Raw genomic sequence first — 20,830 nt, 5'->3', positions numbered from 1 at the left:
GACGACGACGATGCTGCTGCTGCTAATGCTGTCGCTCCTCCGTTAGTGGTGTATCGCCGCTCCGACAAACTGTCGTGTCCAACAACCAACAACGACAACCACAGACATGTCCGGCCGGACAACCATACAACCAACATCAACGAAGAAAGCTAATAGATGACAGACTACCACGCCTAACTTTACCCGGCTTAGAAAGCCAACCTAGATGACCATAACTCTGCTACCTAACCCACCTAAGCTTGCCCCATGACCCTCCCTGCTCCTGGCTACCCCCACCCCCACCCCAGCCTGCCCTCCACCCTACTATCACTACACACCAGCGAGCCAACCTGTGGGGAAAAAATTAGGCCATATAAATATAAAGTATTAGGACATATGATTATAGAGGATTAAAATTAGTGCATATAGAGATTTAATTGGTATATTATCGAATTACAGAAGGTACTAACATATATCAGTTTATGTCTCAGAGGGCCAAGTCAAGGGGCGTTACAGGGAAACTACCAGGATTCTTCCTTGGCATTTTTATTTCTTGTATTGTGTTCAATCCCAGTCATTCCCGTAAAACTCGGTCACCTGTCATCTTGGCCTTGAGTCCGTGGTTGTGAGTCTGTGATGAGGTGGCCGTTCGCAAAACATATCAAAACAAATTCGGATTTGTAAACAAACTGCAAACGATTGAAGTGCACCTTTTGCACGGTGTCACTAAACTACAAATGAAGATACAGTTCTTAACACTAATATTTACTGAGTATGCATATAATGGCGTGCACATAATGAATATGACATTTACATGGCTCTCCTAAATTGTTTAGAGCAATTTACCTTATATTCTAATGAGTATAAAAGTAAAAAATTAATACTAATATAAAAGTAGAAAATTAATACTAATACTATGAGGAAGAAAACACTTTGGCACAGTTTTGGCACTTAGGTAGGCTCTTTGGTGGGGATACCTCGGTCTCACTCTGCGTCCACTAACAAAATGAGTTTGTGAATTGGTCTTTCAATGAAGGTGATGGCTTGAGTACGTTTACCTTGGTCATCTAACTTTGAGTCTGACATCATTACCTTAACCTTTCTTACATGACTATCTTCATCAGGAAGGGCTTCTACTATTTTTCCCAACTTCCAATTATTTCTTGCCAAAGTCTCTTCTTTTACAATCACTATGTCATTTACTTGCAAATTTCTATGTGGCTTTACCCATTTATTTCTCAGTTGGAGAGACTGCAAGAACGCCCTTTTCCATCTAGACCAAAACTCATTTGCTAAGTACTGCACCCTACGCCAGCGCTTCCTTGAATACACATCTACCCTGTCATAGCTGCCTGGAGGAGGTAGTACAACTTTAGATTTCATGGTCAATAACATATTGGGTGTCAGTGGTTCTACGTGCTCAGGAGAGTTCAGTGTGTCTACAGTTAGAGGACGACCATTTACTATAGACTCAGCTTCTATCATGAAAGTTCTTAAAGATTCGTCATCTAACTGAGACCCATGCTGATCGAGCAATACTGAAAGTACATTTCTCACCGTACGTATTTGTCCCTCCCATAAGCCACCCATATGACTTGCATGTGGTACATTCATTTTAAATTTTATCCAGTCACAATGATCTTTGAACAGTTCTGTTCTTATTTTCTCTTTATCCATTTCTTTTAAACATGTCAACAACTCATTCCTAGCACCAACAAAGTTTGTACCCTGATCAGATTTCAACTGAAGTACAGGTCCCCTCCGTCCTATGAAGCAACGGTAGACATTGATGAATGAGTCTGTGTTCATAGTGTTGGCTGTTTCTAAGTGAATGGCACGCGAAGTCCTGCAAGGAAACAATACACCATACCTTTTCAGTTCCTTACGTCCTTCCTTAATAAAAATAAAAGGTCCAAAGAAATCAACAGCAGAATAAGTAAAAGGAGCAGTAGGTTATAACCTATATGTGGGATGATCTGCCATCTTTTGTTCCTGTGTACTTCCTCTAACCTTTCTACAAATGGCACACCTGGAAATGTGCTTAGTTACTAGAGAAGATCCTCCTATAATCCAAAACCCAGATCCTCTGATCTCATTCAGTGTGATGCCTTTACCTTGATGTACCTTTTTATGGCTGTAACAAATCAACAAATCAGTTATGTGCGATTTCTTTTGTAATATGGCTGGGTGCTTTCTGTCTCTGTGCATATCTGCTCTTCTGATCCTTCCACCTACTCTGATGATCCCATCTTCATCCATGAATGGATCAAGTTTATACATCTGACTTGATTTCTTTAAGCCATTTTTCTTGTTTCTTCCAACACCACAGATTAACTCTTCCTTGTTAACTTTGTTCATCAATGCTCTTTTTTTCTTCTGGGAATGCTTGTGCCTCAAGTTGTTTTAGTATCTCATTTTCAGCTTCTTTCAGTTCTGCTGCAGTCACAGGAATATACTCAGACTTGACATAGGTTTGTTTAGCTGTTTTTACATTTTGCTTACTTTGCTCTTTGCCTCTGAATTTTTTCTGAAGTCTGAGGCATACTGCAGTAGCTCTGGTTGCACGATGCCAATCAGAGAAATACTTCAGTCTGTCTAGGAATGATGATGGCTCTTGAGCTGCTGTGAGACATGATACAACTTTCTTCGCTTCAGGATCATCTTCTGCAACAATGAAGTCATCTACTGATGCTTGAGGTGTGTCAAGCGATTGCCAAAGAAAGTCTGGTCCATTCCACCACTTAGAACTGTGAATCATGGCTTGTACTGGCATGCCTCGTGATGCATAGTCAGCTGGGTTATTTTCTGTTTCAACATACTTCCAATGTGCTGGTGATGTTTCATCCCGTATCTGTTGAACTCTGTTTGCAACATACACATGGAATTTCTTAGCATCATTACAGATATAGCCTAGCACTACCTTGCTATCAGTCCAAAATACTTCTTTGACATCTTGGTAATTTAGCTGTCTTCTCAGAACTGCTGCTGCAAGCTCTAACCTTGGAATAGTGATGGCTTTAAGTGGTGCTACTCTTGATTTTGCCATTACAAGTGCACAATGCATCTGACCTTCGTCATTAATCAATCTAATGTAAGAGCACTGTCCATAGCCTTCCTGACTAGCATCTGAGAAACGATGAAACTCAACTGCTTTAATTTCTCCAAATGCTTCAAGTTTGTAACATCTTGGTATCTTCGCTTGCTGTAACAAGTGCAGCTCATTTCTCCACTGTTCCCACCTAGACTTCATGTTTTCTGGTACAGCATCATCCCAACTTACCCCATCTTTACATAGATCTTGGAGTATTCTTTTTCCACTCAGAATGAAGGGAGATACTAAACCTAAGGGATCAAATATGGAGCTTACAATTGATAAAATACCTCTTCTTGTTACAGGCTTACTACCTTAATTGATTCTAAACTGAAATGAGTCAGATTCAACACACCACTCTACTCCAAGTTCTCTCAATGGGCAGTGAGTCCTTGCTGAGATTTAAGATCTTGATGCTTCCTGCCATTTCTTCTGGACTGATGGCTGCCAGTACCTCTTTGCTGTTGGACAAGAACTTATGAAGCTTGAAGCCTCCTTTCATGCACATTGCCTTACTGCTATTAATCAATTGGATAGCTTCAGCTGCAGTAGGTACAGACTTCAACCCATCATCTATATAAAAATCATTTTTGACAAACTTAGCTGCATCAGATCCAAACTCAAGCTCATTATCATCAGCTGTTTTCATTAATGTGAAAATTGCAACACTTGGTGATGAAGTAGCTCCAAACAAGTGTACAGTCACTCTATATTCAATCACTTCCTTGTTTAGATCTCCGTTTTTCCACCACAAAAAGCGTAGCAAGTCCTTGTGTTCAGAAGACACATGGACCTGATGATAAATTGCAGAAATATCTCATACAAATGCTACCTCTTCTTGGCGAAATCTGCATAACACTCCAATGGTCCTTGTAATAAGTGAGTATTTAGTGACTGTTTCTTGTAGCTAGCACTGCAGTCAAATACTACTCTTAACTTGTCTGGTTTCTTTGGGTGATACACCCCATGATGAGGTACGTACCACACAAACCCATCTGCTCTTGCTAACTCCTTGGCTGGAACCGCTTCTGCGTACCCATGTGTTATCATGTCTTGTACAGACTTCGCATAATCTTGATAATATTTCTTGTCGTTTTTGAGCTTTCTTTTCAGTCTATCTAGTCTGTAAACAGCTAAGTCTTTGTTGTTTTCAAACTTGACATTTTCATTCTTGAGAGGAAGTGGCATCTCATAATGTTCTTCTTGTGGCTTGTATACTCCCTCTTTCATTTTTGTCATGAAAAGTTTGTCTTCATATGAGATGGGAACATCATCTGTCTGTCTGTCATTAAAGTCCAGCTCAAACATTTTCTTGATTTGCTGTGGGTTGACAACCACCTTTACTTGAGTTGGAACAACTAGGAAGCTAACTTTCCTTTCATTATTGATGACGACTTCTTGGGCCATAGTTCTGTGTACCTGTACAATGCTATCGTCTGTGCTTCTGTCGTTACAGACCTTTCCTATTATACCCCATCCTAACTCTGTCCTTGTAGCAAAAGGATCGTTTTCATTTCCTGGGATAATTTCCTTTGGCTTCAGTGCTTAAGTACAACTGAGTCCTATGATGAGACCAGTTTCTACATTAGAGTCATATGGCATCAGTTTGTCTGCTATTCCTTTCAAATGTGGCCAATTGTTTGCAGTATCGGGTCTTGGTATCTGATCTCGTCTGGCTGGTATATGTTCTCTAGAGTATGTATAGGGAAGGAACACTTCTTTCTGTTCATAAACTCCCTTTACCACAAGCCCTTATACTTTGGTACAAAGCACAGTATCTTCTCCCATCACAGTAGCCAACTGCAGGTGTTACTTGTGGTCCAGTTACTTTAACTTTATCTAGAGTTGTCCCTTTAATAAAGCAAACATCAGACTGATCATCTAATAAAGCATTAACCAAGACTGTTTGACGCATCACTTCTGTGGTACAGCCACACTGGAACAATCATGCTGTGTGTATCTCCTACAAATAACCTGTTGATTTTAATTCTATTTGAGACAGCATTGTCCTTTGTTGTCTTGGACTGCTGTGATTTCTCAGCTTCCTTCTCTTTGATTCTTTCAAGTATGGCTTCATGAAGAGATGTTGGATGACGTCTCTTACATACTGTACATACTTTCCTTCTTTTGCAGTTTTTAATGATATGTCCATACTTTAGACAACCCCTGCAGATAAATGACTTCTGTACATATTCTACCTTGTCCTTATTGCTAAGCTCACTGAAGCTTTTACATGTGTCCAGTTCATGTTCTTCTTTGCAGTAGATACACTGTGGCCCTATGATGGTTTGATTATTGTCCTTTTGAGTCCTTTGTTTCTTGTCACCCTTGTCCCTTTGATTCTTTTGTGCCTTTGTTTCTCTCACTCCAGTTGTGTTGGCTACAAGACTTTTTACCCCAAATCTGTTTGTTTCTGCTTTACTTTCCTTCTCTCCCTTTGAAGCAGCTGTGTTATGCCTTTGACTCATTGCCATTACTGCACTATAGGATGAGATTGGATGACAAGTTTTCTTTGCCTCATCTGCTATGAAATGACAAAAGGCATAAATGGAGGAGTACTCTACACGTGTGAAGAACCAAGTGTGGACTACTGAATTCCATCTATCAATTAAAGGTGGGGGTAACTTCTGTAAGATTTTGCTATTTTCTTGAGGATCATTTAGAACATTAAGGAAATTTGTTGAGTTCATTATTGTCAAATAGTTCTGCAAGAAGCCAGATAATTTCTGTAGTGCTTGACGATCATTATTTGAGATCTTAGGCCACTCATTCAGCTTTCTTCTATAAGCATTTGCTACTATGAACTCATTTCCGAATCTGTCTTTCAGTATACTTTTAGCCTTACTGAAAGCTTCTTCATTATGGATACATAAAAGTCCTCTAATAGCTTCTTTGGCTTCCCCAAGTGTGTATCTCCCTAGGTAGAAAAGTTTCTCTGCCCCGAGGCCACTACCACAGCCACTGGTAAGCTGGTGGGCTAGGGGTCCCAGCCTGGGACTGTGCAGTGAGTGGGACCTGTGCTGTGTCTGTCCCCCTTTATTAATACTGAAGATGACAAAACAGTATAAGTTTCAAAGCAAGCCTGAGGACAGTAAATCACCCATGGGGATGAGGATGGGTTCATGGAATGTGGGAAGTTTGAGGGGAAGAGCGGGGGAAGTCATTGAGGCATTCAGTAGGAGGTGGGTGGATGTGGCGTGTTTGCAGGAAGTCCGGTACAGGGGTGGATCAGCTAGGAAGATTGTTGTGAAGGACTGTTGCTATAAGTTGTTTTGGCAGGGGGGGACAGACGGATATGGAGGTGTTGGTGTGATGGTTGCGGAGAAAATGGGTGGAATATGTTATGAATGTTTTGAGAGTAAGCGATAGGATATTGGTAGTGAAAATTCTGTTTGAAGAAAGATAGCTGCGATTATATCGGGATATGCTTCACAGGCAGGATTGGATGAATCAGAGAAAGATAGATTTTGGGATGATTTAATACGTGTACTGGGTGGTATGCGGGATGATGAGATAGTGATTTTGGGAGGGGACTTAAATGGTCATGTAGGTGAAGCAGCACAAGGTTATGAAGGGGTGCATGGGGGATGTGCGTATGGTCTAAGGAATGCAGAAGGGGAAAGGATACTCGAGTTTGGGGAGGCAACGGACATGATTGTGTGCAACACATATTTTAGGAAAAGAGGCAGTAGGTTAATTACGTATGAGTCTGGGGGAAATAGCAGTCAGATAGATTATTTTCTGGTTAGGAGGACCGATAGGTTAGTGAGGGATGTTAAAGTTACAGGAAGTGAGGAGTGTGTGCAGCAGCACAAACTATAGATTTATGATATGGTGCTTAAAGAACAAGTGATGAAAAAGAGCACTTATGTACCTAGGAGGAAAATATTGAAGCTGAAAAACCAAGTAGTAAGGGATGCCTTCTATAGCGAGTTGAGGAGAGTGGTGGCTGAACAGGGAGCTGTAGACAGAGGCGTTAATGAACAGTACAGAGCCCTCAAGAACAATTTCTTGAGAGTTACTGATGTAACATGCGGCTGGACAAGAGGATCACCAAGACATAAAGTAACTTGGTGGTGGGATGAGGGTGTAGAAGCTGCAGTTAAGGGGAAAAGAAGGCTTTTCCAGGGAATGGAAGAAGGGTGGTAGCAAAGAGGAATATTTGGCTGCCAAGCGTAGGGCTAGAAAGAGAGGTATGCAGGGCAAAGTCTGAGTCACAGAGACAATTAATTGATAACCTAAAGCATGGGGAAAGGAAAAATATATTTAGGGTGGCAGGTCAGGTGAAGAGGGATAACTGGGATATTATAGGTGAGCAGTGTGTGAAGAATGATGAAGGAAGGGTAGTGGTGAACAGTGAGGATATTAAAGATGCGTGGAGAGAGCATTATAACCGGTTGTTGAATGAGGAGTTTGACTGGGACAGGAAGGTTTGGAGCCAGCAGATCCAGTGTCTGGCCCTTGGCCTTTGATTGACTGCTACTGTGAGTGAGGCAATAGGCAGGATGAGGGTGGGGAAGGCAGCAGGTGTGTCTGGGTTGACTGCCGAAATGTTGAAGGCCTCAGGCGATATAGGGGTGAGTTTAGTCACTGACCTGATAAGTAGGATTATTTATGAGTGTGTTGTCCCAGATGATTGGCTGAAGAGTGTAATTGTAAATGTGTATAAAGGGAAGGGTGATGCCCTGGAAAGAGGAAATTATAGAGGTATAAAGCTTTTAGATCAGATAATGAAGGTAATGGGGAGAGTTTTTAGAAGGTATGATTAGAGAAAGAGTGAATATTGATGAGATGCAGTTTGGGTTTATGCCAGGTAGGGGGACCACTGATGCCATATTCATTGTTCGACAGCTTCAGGAAAAATATATTGGTAGGAGAAGGGATCTTTATTTTGTTTTTGTTGACTTGGAAAAAGCCTTTGAGAGAGTCCCTAAGGAGGTGGTGAAGTGGGCAATGAGAAAGCTTGGCTTGGAGGAGTGGCTGGTTAGGGTGGTTATGGCCATGTATGTGGGTGCTCACACCCAGGTGAGAGTGAATGGAGATTTGAGTGATGAGTTTTCCGTGAATGTTGGTGTGCATCAGGGGTCAGTCTTGAGTCCCATGTTGTTTATCATGGTACTTGAAGCCCTTTCACGTGACTTTAGAAACGGACTCCCGTGGGAGTTGTTGTATACTGATGATTTGGTGTTGATTGCAGAGAACAAAAGGGAGGCGGAGGAAAGGTTTAGGAAGTGGAGAGATGATATGGGGCAAAAGAGTTTAAGGGTAAATGCAGATAAAACAAAAGTGATGATATCTAGGGTTGGTGGCGGTACTGTCAAAGACGAGGGAGAGTGGCCATGTGCAGTTTGCCACAAGGGCGTGGGAAGTAATTCCATCTTGTGCAGTGTGTGTGATAAATGGGTGCATAAGAGATGTAGTGGTATCAGAGGTAGACTGCGAGATAATGATGATTTTATGTGTATGGCGTGCCGGGGTGAGCAGATGGCGATTGTCAGACGTGAAAGGATTGAACTTTCTGGTGAATCTCTTGAGTGTGTGGAGGAGTTTTGTTATTTGGGAGACACGTTGTGTGCTGGAGGTGGGGCTAGAGCTAGCTCTGTGGCTAGGGTGAGAAGTGGTTGGAAGAAGTTCAGGGAGCTCTTGCCTCTCCTGACATTGAGAGGGCTCTCCCTACGTGCTAAGGGGGTCTTTGTATGCAGCATGTGTTAGGAGTGTAATGCTGTATGGTAGTGAGACCTGGGCAGTGAAGGAGGAAGATATTCGCCGGCTCAGACGTACAGAAATGACAATGATTAGGTGGATGTGCAGTGCGTCCCTGCGTCCAAGGCCTGGAGGGGCTGGGTTTACAATGGAAGAGTTGAGAGGTAGGATGGGACTCGAGTGTATTGGTGTTGTGATGAGGAGAGGTAGATTGAGGTGGTTTGGACATGTGGAGAGGATGGGGGATGATAACTGGGTGAGGAAGGTGAGAAGTGTTAATATTGGGGGTGGGGTTATGAGGGGTAGACCGAGAAAGACATGGGACGAGGTGATTATGTGTGACCCTTAGGGTTAAGGGACTGAACAGGGAGGCTGCAATGGATCGTGCAGCGTGGAGAGCCGCCATTAGGTGACCAAGGCCGACACATGCAAGCATGTTGGAGCCTTTAAAAACAGAAACGAAAAACGAAACGATTGGTGACTCGTGACTCTATGAATATTTCAAAATTCTTTATCCAGGATGGAAACTCTAATAAGTCTCCTTTGAAAATCTCTGGCTCAGGGCGAGGCAGTTCACTTGTGGTGTTTTTGGATGACAAAATATCTACCACACTTTTCAATATATTCATGTCCACAGACTTGACTTGGTGTATCATGCTCACCTGATGCCTGTGACTGTTTTAATTCTGATTCTGGTTCAAAACTCTTAGCATGTGGGTTAAGCTTTGGACTCACCTGCAAGAAAGTCTGATTTAGTTTGGACACTTCTCTCTCTAATTCACCCATGGCAGAAACAAATGAATCTTTGACAGTCACTTTCGGATCATTCGGTTCTGATATGCTAGGTTTGATTTTCTCACCTTCTGTCAGTCCTTGTGATTGAAAGAATTTTTGAAGATGCTGTTCTTCACTATCTAGCTCATCATCACTCTCAGGCAAATCTAAAGGATCTTCCACTGAATTTACACCATTTAGCTCAGCTCAAGTAGCAGCTAGATCTTTATTTAAAACTAATCGTCTATACTCATGATCCTTTTCTTGCTTGAGCTTTTGATACTCTAATTCCTTTTCACGCAAGAATTTCTGATGTTCTATCTCCATTTCTCGAAACTGCTGCTCAGCTTTTAGCCTAGCTAGTTTAGCATTTAACTGTTCTCTTTTTGTGGTGCTTGAATAAGATCTACTGTACTAGTGCAACGAGAGTGCCTTGAAGTTTTAGTACTTTGTGACCTAACAGACTGAGAGCACTTGGATGCTTTACTAATTTGTGATAACAGACTGTGAATCCTTGGGAGCTTTACTTACTGATTCTGTGTTCTGCATCAATTCATTTAGTTTACTGTTGATTCTCCTTATACAGGTGGTGTGCACTTCTTTTTCTTCCACTAACTCCTGTGACAATTTTACTTGTAAGCTTGGATCTGCTTCCATTAACTTATGAAATGCATTTACTACTTCATTAAACTGCACCTGTTCTGCATTTGCATGATCTTTAAGCTGATCCAAACGTACATCATTCATACCTGACAATATTTCCTTTACTACTTTTGTCCATGCTTGCCTTGATGATGCTAACCTCTTTGATCACTGTGTTATTTGGTACTCATGCCCTTTCTCTGTTAAAGACCTTTGTCTGGTACTCTTCAGTTCTTCATTTGCCTCAGTAGACTGGAGACAGTCATTTATGGCTTCCTCATTTGCCTCAGTAGACTGGGGCAGGTCACTTACAACTTGTTCAGTATAACTCGTTTTGCAACTATTATTATACTGTACCTAATTTGAACTCAAGACTAACATTCAATGTATATTTATTTGTAGTCAAAAGTTCCCTCTGGCTGTAGGCTTGGAGAATGAAGAGTTTTCAGTGGTGAGCACAGACCAGTTCTGCAGTGTCAGCAACTTGCACACAGAAGCTCTAGAAGTCACTGTCAGGCAACCAGGAACGTTTTATTCATCAGGGATTGGCATATTCATCAGGGAAATCCTTTCCACCCATCTGTTGCTTTTGTTGATTGCAGAAATTCTTGTGGTTGCCTCATTCTTTGTTCATACTGCAGGCCCCCACAAGAATTTCTGGAGGGACGAGTTTTACTATGAGGGACGAGTTTTACTCTGAGGGACGAGTTTTACTGTCTTGGAGGGCCAAGTCAAAGGGCTTTCCAGGGAAACTACCAGGATTCTTTCTTGGCATTTTTATTTCTTGTATTCTGTTCAGTCCCAGTCATTCCTGTAAAACTGAAAAGTAATAATTTCTTTGTCTAAGAAACAAGCTCAAACATTTAACTTCTTATAACTCCATAAATCAGTAATTAAACAGAATAGGTCTTCTTCAGCTAAGTCATAATATCATGATACATCATTCACATACTGTACTACAAGCATACATGTAACAGAATACTATAGACAGACTGAAATATGATACTGTACCTCGGTCACCTGTCATCTTGGCCTTGAGTCCGTGGTTGTTTACAAGTTGCAAACGATTGAAAAAGTGACGCCTTCTGCTCGGGGTTACTAAACTACAAATGAGATACAGTTCTCAAAACTAATATATACTGAGTATGCATATAATAGCACGCACATAATGAATATGACATTTACACCACGGCCGTCACTCCGAAAGGCGCATTCAGACAACTAAACCACCAGGCGCCTGCTTAGTCATTGAACTGAAGGGGTTGAAAGTCTTAATTCTGTGACACTGAGGCCGTGGTATATATATTACAGTTTATAACTGTCTGGTGCTTACAAGAATCAGCTAGAAAAGACACTCGCTTCCCTGAAACGGTTTGTGTGTGTGTGTGTGTGTGTGTGTGTGTGTGTGTGTGTGTGTGTGTGTGTGTGTGTGTGTGTGTGTGTTCTTACCTAATTGTTCTTACCTAATTGTATCTTTACAGGAATGAGTCAAGCTCGTACTGTCCCGTGTCTTAAACCATATTTATCGTACATATCCTTAAATTTGTGAATTGTTTTGGCACACACTATTTCATTCGGTAGTGCATTCCATTGATCAATTGCTCTGTTTGGGAAACTGAATTTCCTTACGTCTTTATCACCTCTCTTCTTATGCAGTTTTTTGCAGTGTCCTCTTGCTGATGCTTCTCCATATGTTAAGTAATCATTTATGTCTATTTTCTCCTTTCCTGATATGCATTTATATAGCATTATCATGTCACCTCTTTTCCTTCTCTCCTGTAGTGTTGGTAGATTCAGTTTATTTAGTCTTTCTTCGTAGCTTAGGTCCCTTAAGCTTGGTATCCATCTTATAGCGGCCCTTTGAACTTTTTCAATCTTGTCTATATGCTTTTTGAGATGAGGACTCCAGACTACTGATGCATATATTCCAGGGTTGGTCTAATGAATGATGTTCTTATCCTACTTAGCATGTCTTCATTTATGTATGTGAATGCTATTCTCATATTTGCAAGCAGTGTATACATGTTCCGTACCTTCTCGCTGATGTGGTCAGCCTGGAGATAGTCTGTTATTTATAATCACACCTAGGTCTTTCTCTATTTCTGATGTGTATAAGGTTTTATTTCCTAACTTATAATCCCAATCAGGTCTTTTTCCACTTTTATCAAACTTGATTACATGACACTTGTCCACACTGAATTCCATTTGCCATGTACTACTCCATTCATGAAGTTTATTTAATTTTTCTTGTAGCTCCCTACAAGAGTCTGTGCTAGTAATTCTCCTTTGTATTTTTGGCATCATCTGCAAACATATTCAGATAGCTCCTCATTTCCAGTGTTACTGTTTATATCATTTATTTACACTAAAAACATGATTTGTGCCAGCACTGAACCCTGTGGTACTCCACTAGGTCACTTCTTTTCCATGATGAGTAGTTTCCTCTTAAGTACTGTCCTCATTTCTCTTTTTATATGAGAAAGTCTCTGCATTCACCAAAACAGTTTGGCCTTCGAATTCCTCCTTGATGGTACAGCGTTTCCATAAAAGACTTTGGTGTTGTACTGTGTCAAAAGCTATCTTTAAATCTAAATAGATACTGTCAACACATCCTTCCCTTTCCTGTATTGTGTTTGTTACTCTGTCATAGTAGCTCAACAGATTAGCTAACATGATTTTCTCCTTTTGTGAAACCCAAACTGTCTTTTCTGTTATCATACTGTGTCTTCTTCTAGATGATTTACCCAAGCTTTTCTTATAAGTTTTTCTAATACCTTGCTTACAACACTGGCCTCAGTGATACTGGTCGGTAGTTGAGTGGATTTTGTCTATTTCCTTTCTTGAATAAGGGGACAATATTTAAGCTTTTTTCCAAGTACTCAGTGTGGTATACCTTGACTCAAGGATTTCTTGAAGAATTCAAAAATAATGGTTTACTTAACTCCCCTTTGTGTAACATTCCTCCATAATACCTGCAACATGAAATTTCATGAGGACCACTCTGCTTTTCCTCTGTCTAATCTACTTAACTCCTCACTGTATTACATTTTTCTGCTATTTGTATATCTGGTAGTATGTGTGGACATGCGTGTTCCACATAGCCCCTCTCAAAATTTTTTTCTTCTTGTTAAAACTAATTGGAAATTCTTATTTAGTGCTTCACAAATATCTTTCTCTTGTGTATAAGTGATGCCCTCATCCGTAATGGATTGTATTATATCTTTTACTTTGGTTTTGCTTCTGATGATGAAAGCTGTGCTAAAACAAAGCTTTGGTTGATCACTACTTTTATTTATTATATCCTCCTCAAACTGTTTTTGGGCTTCCCCTCTTTATTCTTGTATAGTTGTTTCTTTGGCCTGTTCTGTACTTATTATAATGCCGCCCTTTCACTACTTTGTCTTCTGCATATCTATTCCACAAACAAATCTCTTCTTTCTTTTGATTTTTTACATTCTGGTATTCAAAACCATTTCTGTATTTTCTTATCTGCTTCTTTGTGCTAGTGGGATTGTACTTCTGGACTCCTATTTCATAAAAATTCACAAAAATTTTTTATATACGGCATTTTAAATCTTGTCCTCTAAGCTCATTTTCCCAATCAACTTCTAAGAAATACTTCTTTAGGTCTTGATAATTTCCCTTTTTATAGTTTAGGCTCTTTTTGTAACTATCATTGCTGTTTACCATGTCATATGCTATCCTGAAGTTATAATTTAGTACTGCATGATCGCTTTTGCCGAGTGGAGGGTGATATATTAAACTGTCAAAAATCATTTTCTTGCCTTGTAAATATTAGATCTAGCACTGAAGGTACATCAAGTCCTCTTTTTCTGGTGGTTTCCCTCACATGTTGCGTTAAGAAAAAACTCTTGTACGAGATCCAGGAGCTTTTGGTCCCAACAGCTTTCTTGGCTATTTATATCTAGAGTATTCCAATTTATATTTGGATTGAAGTCCCCAGTTAGTATAATTCTTTCCCATTTCTCTTTCCATTTTATGTAGCAATGATCTTACACTCTGAATTGTACTCTCTGCCAGGTCCTCATATCTCGTCTCTTTCCCATGTGTTTGATCTGGGTGGCATGTACAAATTGGCTACAATTACTTTACCTTCCAGATGTGTCGATCTCTACTGCAATCAGTTCTACTTGTGATGCAGTATATCTAGTTTTATTTCTCCTTTTGACTTTTTAGATTTTTCTTCGTTAATATTATCATTCCTCCTCCTTTTTAAAAATATCTGTCTCTTCTTCCATATACTGTATTCCTTTAAGTTTAGTATGTGATTTGATATCCTTGGTATTAATTTTGTTTCTGCCATAGGCATATTATTTGTGGTTCATTTTCTCTGACATAATCATTCATCTCTAGTAATTTTTGATGACCATTCCATCCACATTTATGAGTACATCAACTTTATCATCTTGTTTATATACTTGTCCATGACATGGTTCTACTACCTTCCTCCTTTTTCTTCCATCCTGTTTGGGTACCACTCTTCGCAAATTACCTGCAATCCCTTTATTACTTTGTAAAAAATTTTCTTCTTCTCCTCTGATCTTCCCTCACTTTTGTTTGTTTTTGCTTCCTCCCTTTTCTCTTTCAGTAATTCCAGTTCCTCTTGTGTTATGGGCATCTTTTTATCCATACATTTTTGAACTCCCTCTTTTTCCTTAAGATTCTCTTTGCATTTTTTTAGTATCTCTTCCACAGTGTTTACACTCTGGAAGGTCACCTTTAGAGGTCTTGTCTTGCTTTTCTTCTTATATTTCCCTAACCTTTTGTGTTCCCTCTATGTCTTTACTACAGATTTCCTCTGATACTTCTTTCAGTAAGCTCATTACATTTAAGCCATCTCCTTTTTGTCTCTTTGTGATCTTGTTTTTAACTTCTTTCTCTTCTATACCAGTGATTACTATTGATTTGTTTATCTCTACTGAATCTCTGACTAACTTTGGATTGTTTTGGATTATTCTTTTCACCTCCTTTTTAATGTTTTTTTCCTCCACCCTTGTTTCTAAGTCTTTCTTTACTTTCACCATTTCAGCATACGTGGTTTCTACATCATTTTTGTAGCTTTGCACAGCTTCTTTCACTTGTGTTATCTTCTCCTCAATATCACTGCTCTGGTCAATAAGACTGCTTACTTGCCTAATTGTTTCTGTGTCATTTTTGAACTCTTCCATAACACTCTCGTGATTGACTACTGTACTTGCCATTTCACTCAGTTTCTTCCTAAGTGTACTCAATTCCACTGTTAGTTCACTGATGGTTGTGTCTTTCTTATTGGCCTCCTTCCTAGTTTTTCTATTTCTTCCTTTTGCAAGTGCATCTGCTTCTTTATTTCATCAATTTGCATTTTTGAAAGCCATTTCTAGTTTGTTTAGCACGTTCAACCAGTCTATTGTGAGTCTCTACTTCAACCAGTTCTTGGTAGAAATCATCATTTTTCTTCTTTACCTTTATCCCTTTTCTTTTCCAAATTTGTTTTACTGAAGTATGTATCCATTTTGCAATACTTATAGTGCAAAGCATGTACTTACAATCTGCCGTCTTGTTGTAGTCTAAACAAACTCTCAGAGATGACTCCAGCGTGTATTCTTTCGTCTTGGTTCTATTTCCTGTTTTAACAAGTCTTGTTAATTCTTTATTTTTATTCCTTTTAATAATGAACAATCATTTAGTCTAACCTGGTACTGAGCTTGACTCATACAAAGATACTATTTAGGTAATGCCACTGGCCGTGATGATTTAGTACGGAGCGCCGGTGTCGCACGTCCGCCTAGATTGAATCCCTGTGTGTGTGTGTGTGTGTGTGTGTGTGTGTGTGTGTGTGTGTGTGTGTAAGTATTTATGTATATGTGTATGTATATACGTACAGTATGTATGTGTGTGTGTGTGTGTGTGTGTATGTACGTATTTATGTATGTGTGTATGTATGTATGTACAGTATGTATGTGTGTGTGTGTGTGTGTGTGTGTGTGTGTGTGTGTGTGTGTGTGTGTGTGTGTGTGTGTGTGTGTGTGTTTGTGTGTGTGAGTGAGTGCCTAATGAAGAGAAATAAAAGTGTGTGGCGATAATTAGAATAAAATATACACAGATATTCCACACAAAGCCAACGAGTCATAATAATACACCTCTCTTAATACCATCACACCAGTCCCTAATGAGACAGCCCTAGCATACAGAATATTTCACTATGGACTATACAGGTACCCAAGTGGTGTAATGAGAAGGTGTGATGTGTATGCTAGCGGTGCCAGAGGTGTAACAGGAATGTATATCAATTGTATTAAAAGCAGACTATACATATCTAAAATAATCCATGTGAATATATATGTCAACACCTCTCTCTCTCTCTCTCTCTCTCTCTCTCTCTCTCTCTCTCTCTCTCTCTCTCTCTCTCTCTCTCTCTCTCTGTGTCGTCCAGGCGTTTATTGCCTCAGTAGGGCTCCGGGGCTGAGCTTATTTAACCTTGACATTTAAGGGTAGGCACCTGCTCTTCTGGGTCATCAGGTGGCCAGTAAACCCAAATCACTTCTCGGATGTAAATCCTTAAAGGCCACATTCGGTTGGGGCGCCTTAACCCACTAGACCACACACACACACACACACACACACACACACACACACACGGGATGATTGTTGCACTTTCTTTGTCTTGTCCTTCCCGGAATGGTAAACAAGTACGAGAGGAAATTTGTCGAGAGTTGGCGAATACGAAAAAGAACCATGGGATGCTTTGCGTACTTGTTTACGTGTCCTTGATGTAAAAAACAAAACAAAACAAAACAGAAAACTGGTTGTACGTGTGCGAATCTCAGCTTGGCAAGGAAAATTTTGGTGCTTGTGAGTGCCTCCTTCGCGTGGTGGCACTGCTATAACCTCTAATCAAACATCCATCACCTTCCTCCTTGTGTCGCAATAGGAGGATAATGACCTGCAGGAGGAGAGCATCACCAGCCTCAAGTTTCCTGGATTCAGAGGACCCTGCAGCCACACCAACAACTTTAACGATAACAACAAATTCTATAACACATTGACAGTCTACACACACATCATGCAGGGAATATAACAATGGCATGTGAGGTGCATGAATACCTTTTACTCAACGATAACATTACTCTCTTGTATGACAAACTAAATCTCAACTTCATATGCTGGATTATGATACTCTCTGCTTCCTAATTTACCATCTCCAACTTTAACATTCTTATCGAGATTTTCTTCGACTTTCATTTTTCTTGTCACTTCCAATAATACTGTTCTCTAAAGCTTTACTTACTTCCTTTGGTGTTTTTGTTATATCTTCCTTGTAAATCCTAAATTATCGTCCGCATCGTTATTTTCCACGGTCGTTGCTAAGTTTTCACCTTCCATACCTTTATCCTGGTAAGCTTCCTATTCGCAACATCATCACATTCCTTTTCTATATCCACATCTTTCCCCTTTCACATCAACATCACACTCCGCATCTTTACCCTGATTTTTAGTTTTCAAAGCATCACATTCCACATCTTTATCTTCGCTTTTATTATTCTCAGCATCACACTTCACATCCATATCTATATTATTCTTCGTCTCAGCACCATTACATTCCCCTTCTGTGCCTTCACGCAGCTTCAACTCTCTTGGACTTCCTGTGCATCTTCCTGCTGCTTGCGGAAGAAGACTCGGTTTGCCACGAAGTATATAACGCAGGTGACAGCCGACACACCTGCAGCAATTCTGAAGGTGAGGCGAACACTAACAGTGCTATTAAAGCAGCGCCTCCCACTAGACTGCCCAAAGCTCGACCTGCAAGAAAAACTATTGGCATGGAGTACAAATTTATGTTAGAGAGGGATGTGAGCTGGGGGAAAGGCAGCGAAATGGCGGGGGACTGGGGGACGGGAGGCGATTTGAGCCTGTGGCCACCCCTCAAGGGATCAAGGCATCTGTCGATAGATAGATAGACAGACAGATGGAGAACATGGAAGAGAGGAGGGTAGACACAGAAAAAGAATAATAAGGGTGAAGGAAGAAGCAGGCAGCAATACATCAAGTGAGTGGATGATGGTAAGAAACAGGAAGAAAGAAGGACAGACACAGAAAAAGAATGATAAAGGTGAAGGAAGAAGTAGGCAGCACTACATCAAGTGTGAGCAGGAACGATGGTAAGAAACAGGAAGAGAGGAGGACAGACACAGAAAAAGAACAATAAAGGTGAAGGAATAGGTAGGCAGAGCTACATCCAGTGAGTGGATGATGGTCGCCACCGCCTACCACAAGCCTAGCGAAGGGGTAAACAAAGGATATATTTAACCTCTCCAGAAAAAAAAAAAATGCAGAAAGATGAGCACAATCGGTTTGAAGATGCAATGAATAGACTCAAATGTGTGTCATCGGGCTGAATGGGTCAAATCTGGCTGCCGTGCTGACTCCAGGATGAATGACACAAGAGATGGTGCTTAGAAATTTCTTGCAGTTGTTGTTGTTGGTGTTCTTGATGTTGCTCTACCCCGGTTTAGCCAGCCTTCATTTAAAAGTTTATTCTCGTCTATAATGAAGCTCCCTAATACCTCTTCCTTAGCAGTTAATTTTTGTATTACGACTGGATAATTAATTTTTATACACCATTTATGCCGAGTGTGGCGATGATGGCATGATCTACGTAACACAGAAGAGGAGAGTATGGTGTAATAATGAAAATAAATCGCTTAGGAGAGGGTGTTAGGGAGCTTCTTAAAAAAAATACCGGCCTTTTCACTCCAACGACGAATATTGTGACGAGTCGAATGCTATCGCCGGACCATTTAATTTAGCTCTGAGGGAGTGTAGTAGCTCTCATGAACATCTTCACTACTAGACATCTTTCCTAAGTTAAATAAAACAGAAACACACGTCATCGGATTCAATTGGTCAAAATCTTCTACGTAAAAGATTTCTAAAAACCTAAAAACAACTTGTACGAAGAAGCTAAAACAAAGTAAACAGTGGATGCGGCGCTTCCCTAAGGCGCTGCTTTAAACCAATGCTCTTGGTTTGGCCTGTCGCAGTAATTCAGAAGAGTGAGGGAAGGTTTGAACTGAGGGTAATACTGAGCCTCCACTGACCAAACCAGCAGCAGGAGTAACGTAAAGGTGTTATTAGAGTGAGGGGAGAAGCCTTGTATAATTTTAAAATAATGCTCTTCGTTTGGTCTTTGTCCCAGTAATTCAGCAGAGGACGGAAGGTTTGAACTGAGGGTATGATAGAGCCTTCACTGACCAAATCAGCAGTAGGAGTAACGTAGTGTTATTAGAGTGGAGAGATGAAGCCTTGTAAACCTACCGACGCCGTGGTGCAACCCTGCCGTACACGCCCTGAAAGTGTGGCGATGCGGTGGATGGAGTGGTGTTCGTCAGCGTAGGTACACGAAGCCGTTCCCAGGAGAGACACGGTGAAGCACTCCAGCACCTCAAACGGTACGCACCACCACGGGTTGGTCAGCTACACTCAGCCATCACAACGAGTACACTCGGGGACATCACAATACTACACTCAGCCATCACAACGCTACACTCAGCCGTCACAACGCTACACTCAGCCATCACAACGCTACACTCAGCCCTCACAACGCCACACTCAGCCATCACAACGCCACACTCAGCCATCACAACGCTACATTCAGCCGTCATAATGCCACACTCAGCCATCAGCAACGCCACACTCAGCCGTCACAACGCTACACTCAGCCATCAGAACTCTACACTCAGACATCACAACGCTACACTCAGCCATCACAACGCTGTACACTCAGCCATCACAACGCTACACTCAGCCGTCACAACGCTACACTCAGCCATCACAACGCTACACTCAGCCATCAATAATCGCTACACCTAGCCGTCACAACGCCACACTCAGCCATCACAACGCTACACTCAGCCGTCACAACGCTACACTCAGCCGTCACAACGCTACACTCAGCCGTCACAACGCTACACTCAGCCGTCAGGAGTGATAAGGACGTAGGAATAATTCTCCTTAGTTACTACAGTTGGTTTAAGCTTATGAATGGAACTGGTTTAAAAAGTCGTAGCCTCATGAAAGTCACTTTGGCCCTTACTTTCAAGGCAGGATTGAGTCTCCTTGTTTACCATTTACACCAACTTTGGTACTCTGACCACATTCGGATACCAAGAGATCTGGCTATAGTTAGGGATCATCACCAGATTATAAGAGTCCTGTTGAAGTAGAAACACCGTGACGCATTATAAGATCTTGATATACGCTACCACGGGTTAGTCAGGAACGAGCACCTCTTAACTTTGCCAAATATTGCCATCTCTCCTACTATGGCTCACTTTATCGCCGTCGAAAAACATGTCTCCGTCTTGTATGCTCTGTCTATTTTAGCTTAAACGCAAGATTACATGCCTATATTGAATAATGAGCTGTTACACGGGATTTATACTAGTAGCGAAAGTGCTATATCAAGGACGTACAGCCACGGCCATTGATTATTGTTTCAGATGCCCTGCTTCCTCCTGGCGTCCCCTGGACAGAAGTTGGCAACGACAGAACCGCCTTCACATTACTTTGTCCTCACATACCTGTCTTACTCTTCTCATAACTCGGCTTCTTCTTCTTTTTCTGTCACCTGTAACAAATGCT

The 20,830-nt window shown here is 40.9% G+C and overlaps 1 protein-coding gene across 1 annotated transcript; it reads right to left on the bottom strand.

Moving 5' to 3' along the window:
* Window positions 1-3,416: 3,416 nt before the first annotated feature.
* LOC145409889 (uncharacterized) lies at window positions 3,417-3,719 on the bottom strand. The gene has a single exon (XM_080280158.1). The coding sequence runs from the start codon at window positions 3,717-3,719 to the stop codon at window positions 3,417-3,419; it is 303 nt and encodes a 100-aa protein (XP_080136284.1).
* Window positions 3,720-20,830: the final 17,111 nt, after the last annotated feature.

This window comes from Coenobita brevimanus, chromosome 83 (assembly GCF_032717465.1).
Source record: "Coenobita brevimanus isolate Jiangsu-jjx chromosome 83, ASM3271746v2, whole genome shotgun sequence".
Taxonomy (NCBI): Eukaryota; Metazoa; Arthropoda; class Malacostraca; order Decapoda; family Coenobitidae; genus Coenobita; species Coenobita brevimanus.
Note: the sequence above shows the minus strand (reverse complement) of the source record. Positions and strands in the feature narration are given on the sequence as shown.

What these genes read in the sequence shown, in the direction of transcription:
- LOC145409889 (XM_080280158.1), bottom strand. Translation starts at nt 3,719, where the DNA reads ATGAAAACAGCTGATGATAATGAGCTTGAGTTTGGATCTGATGCAGCT.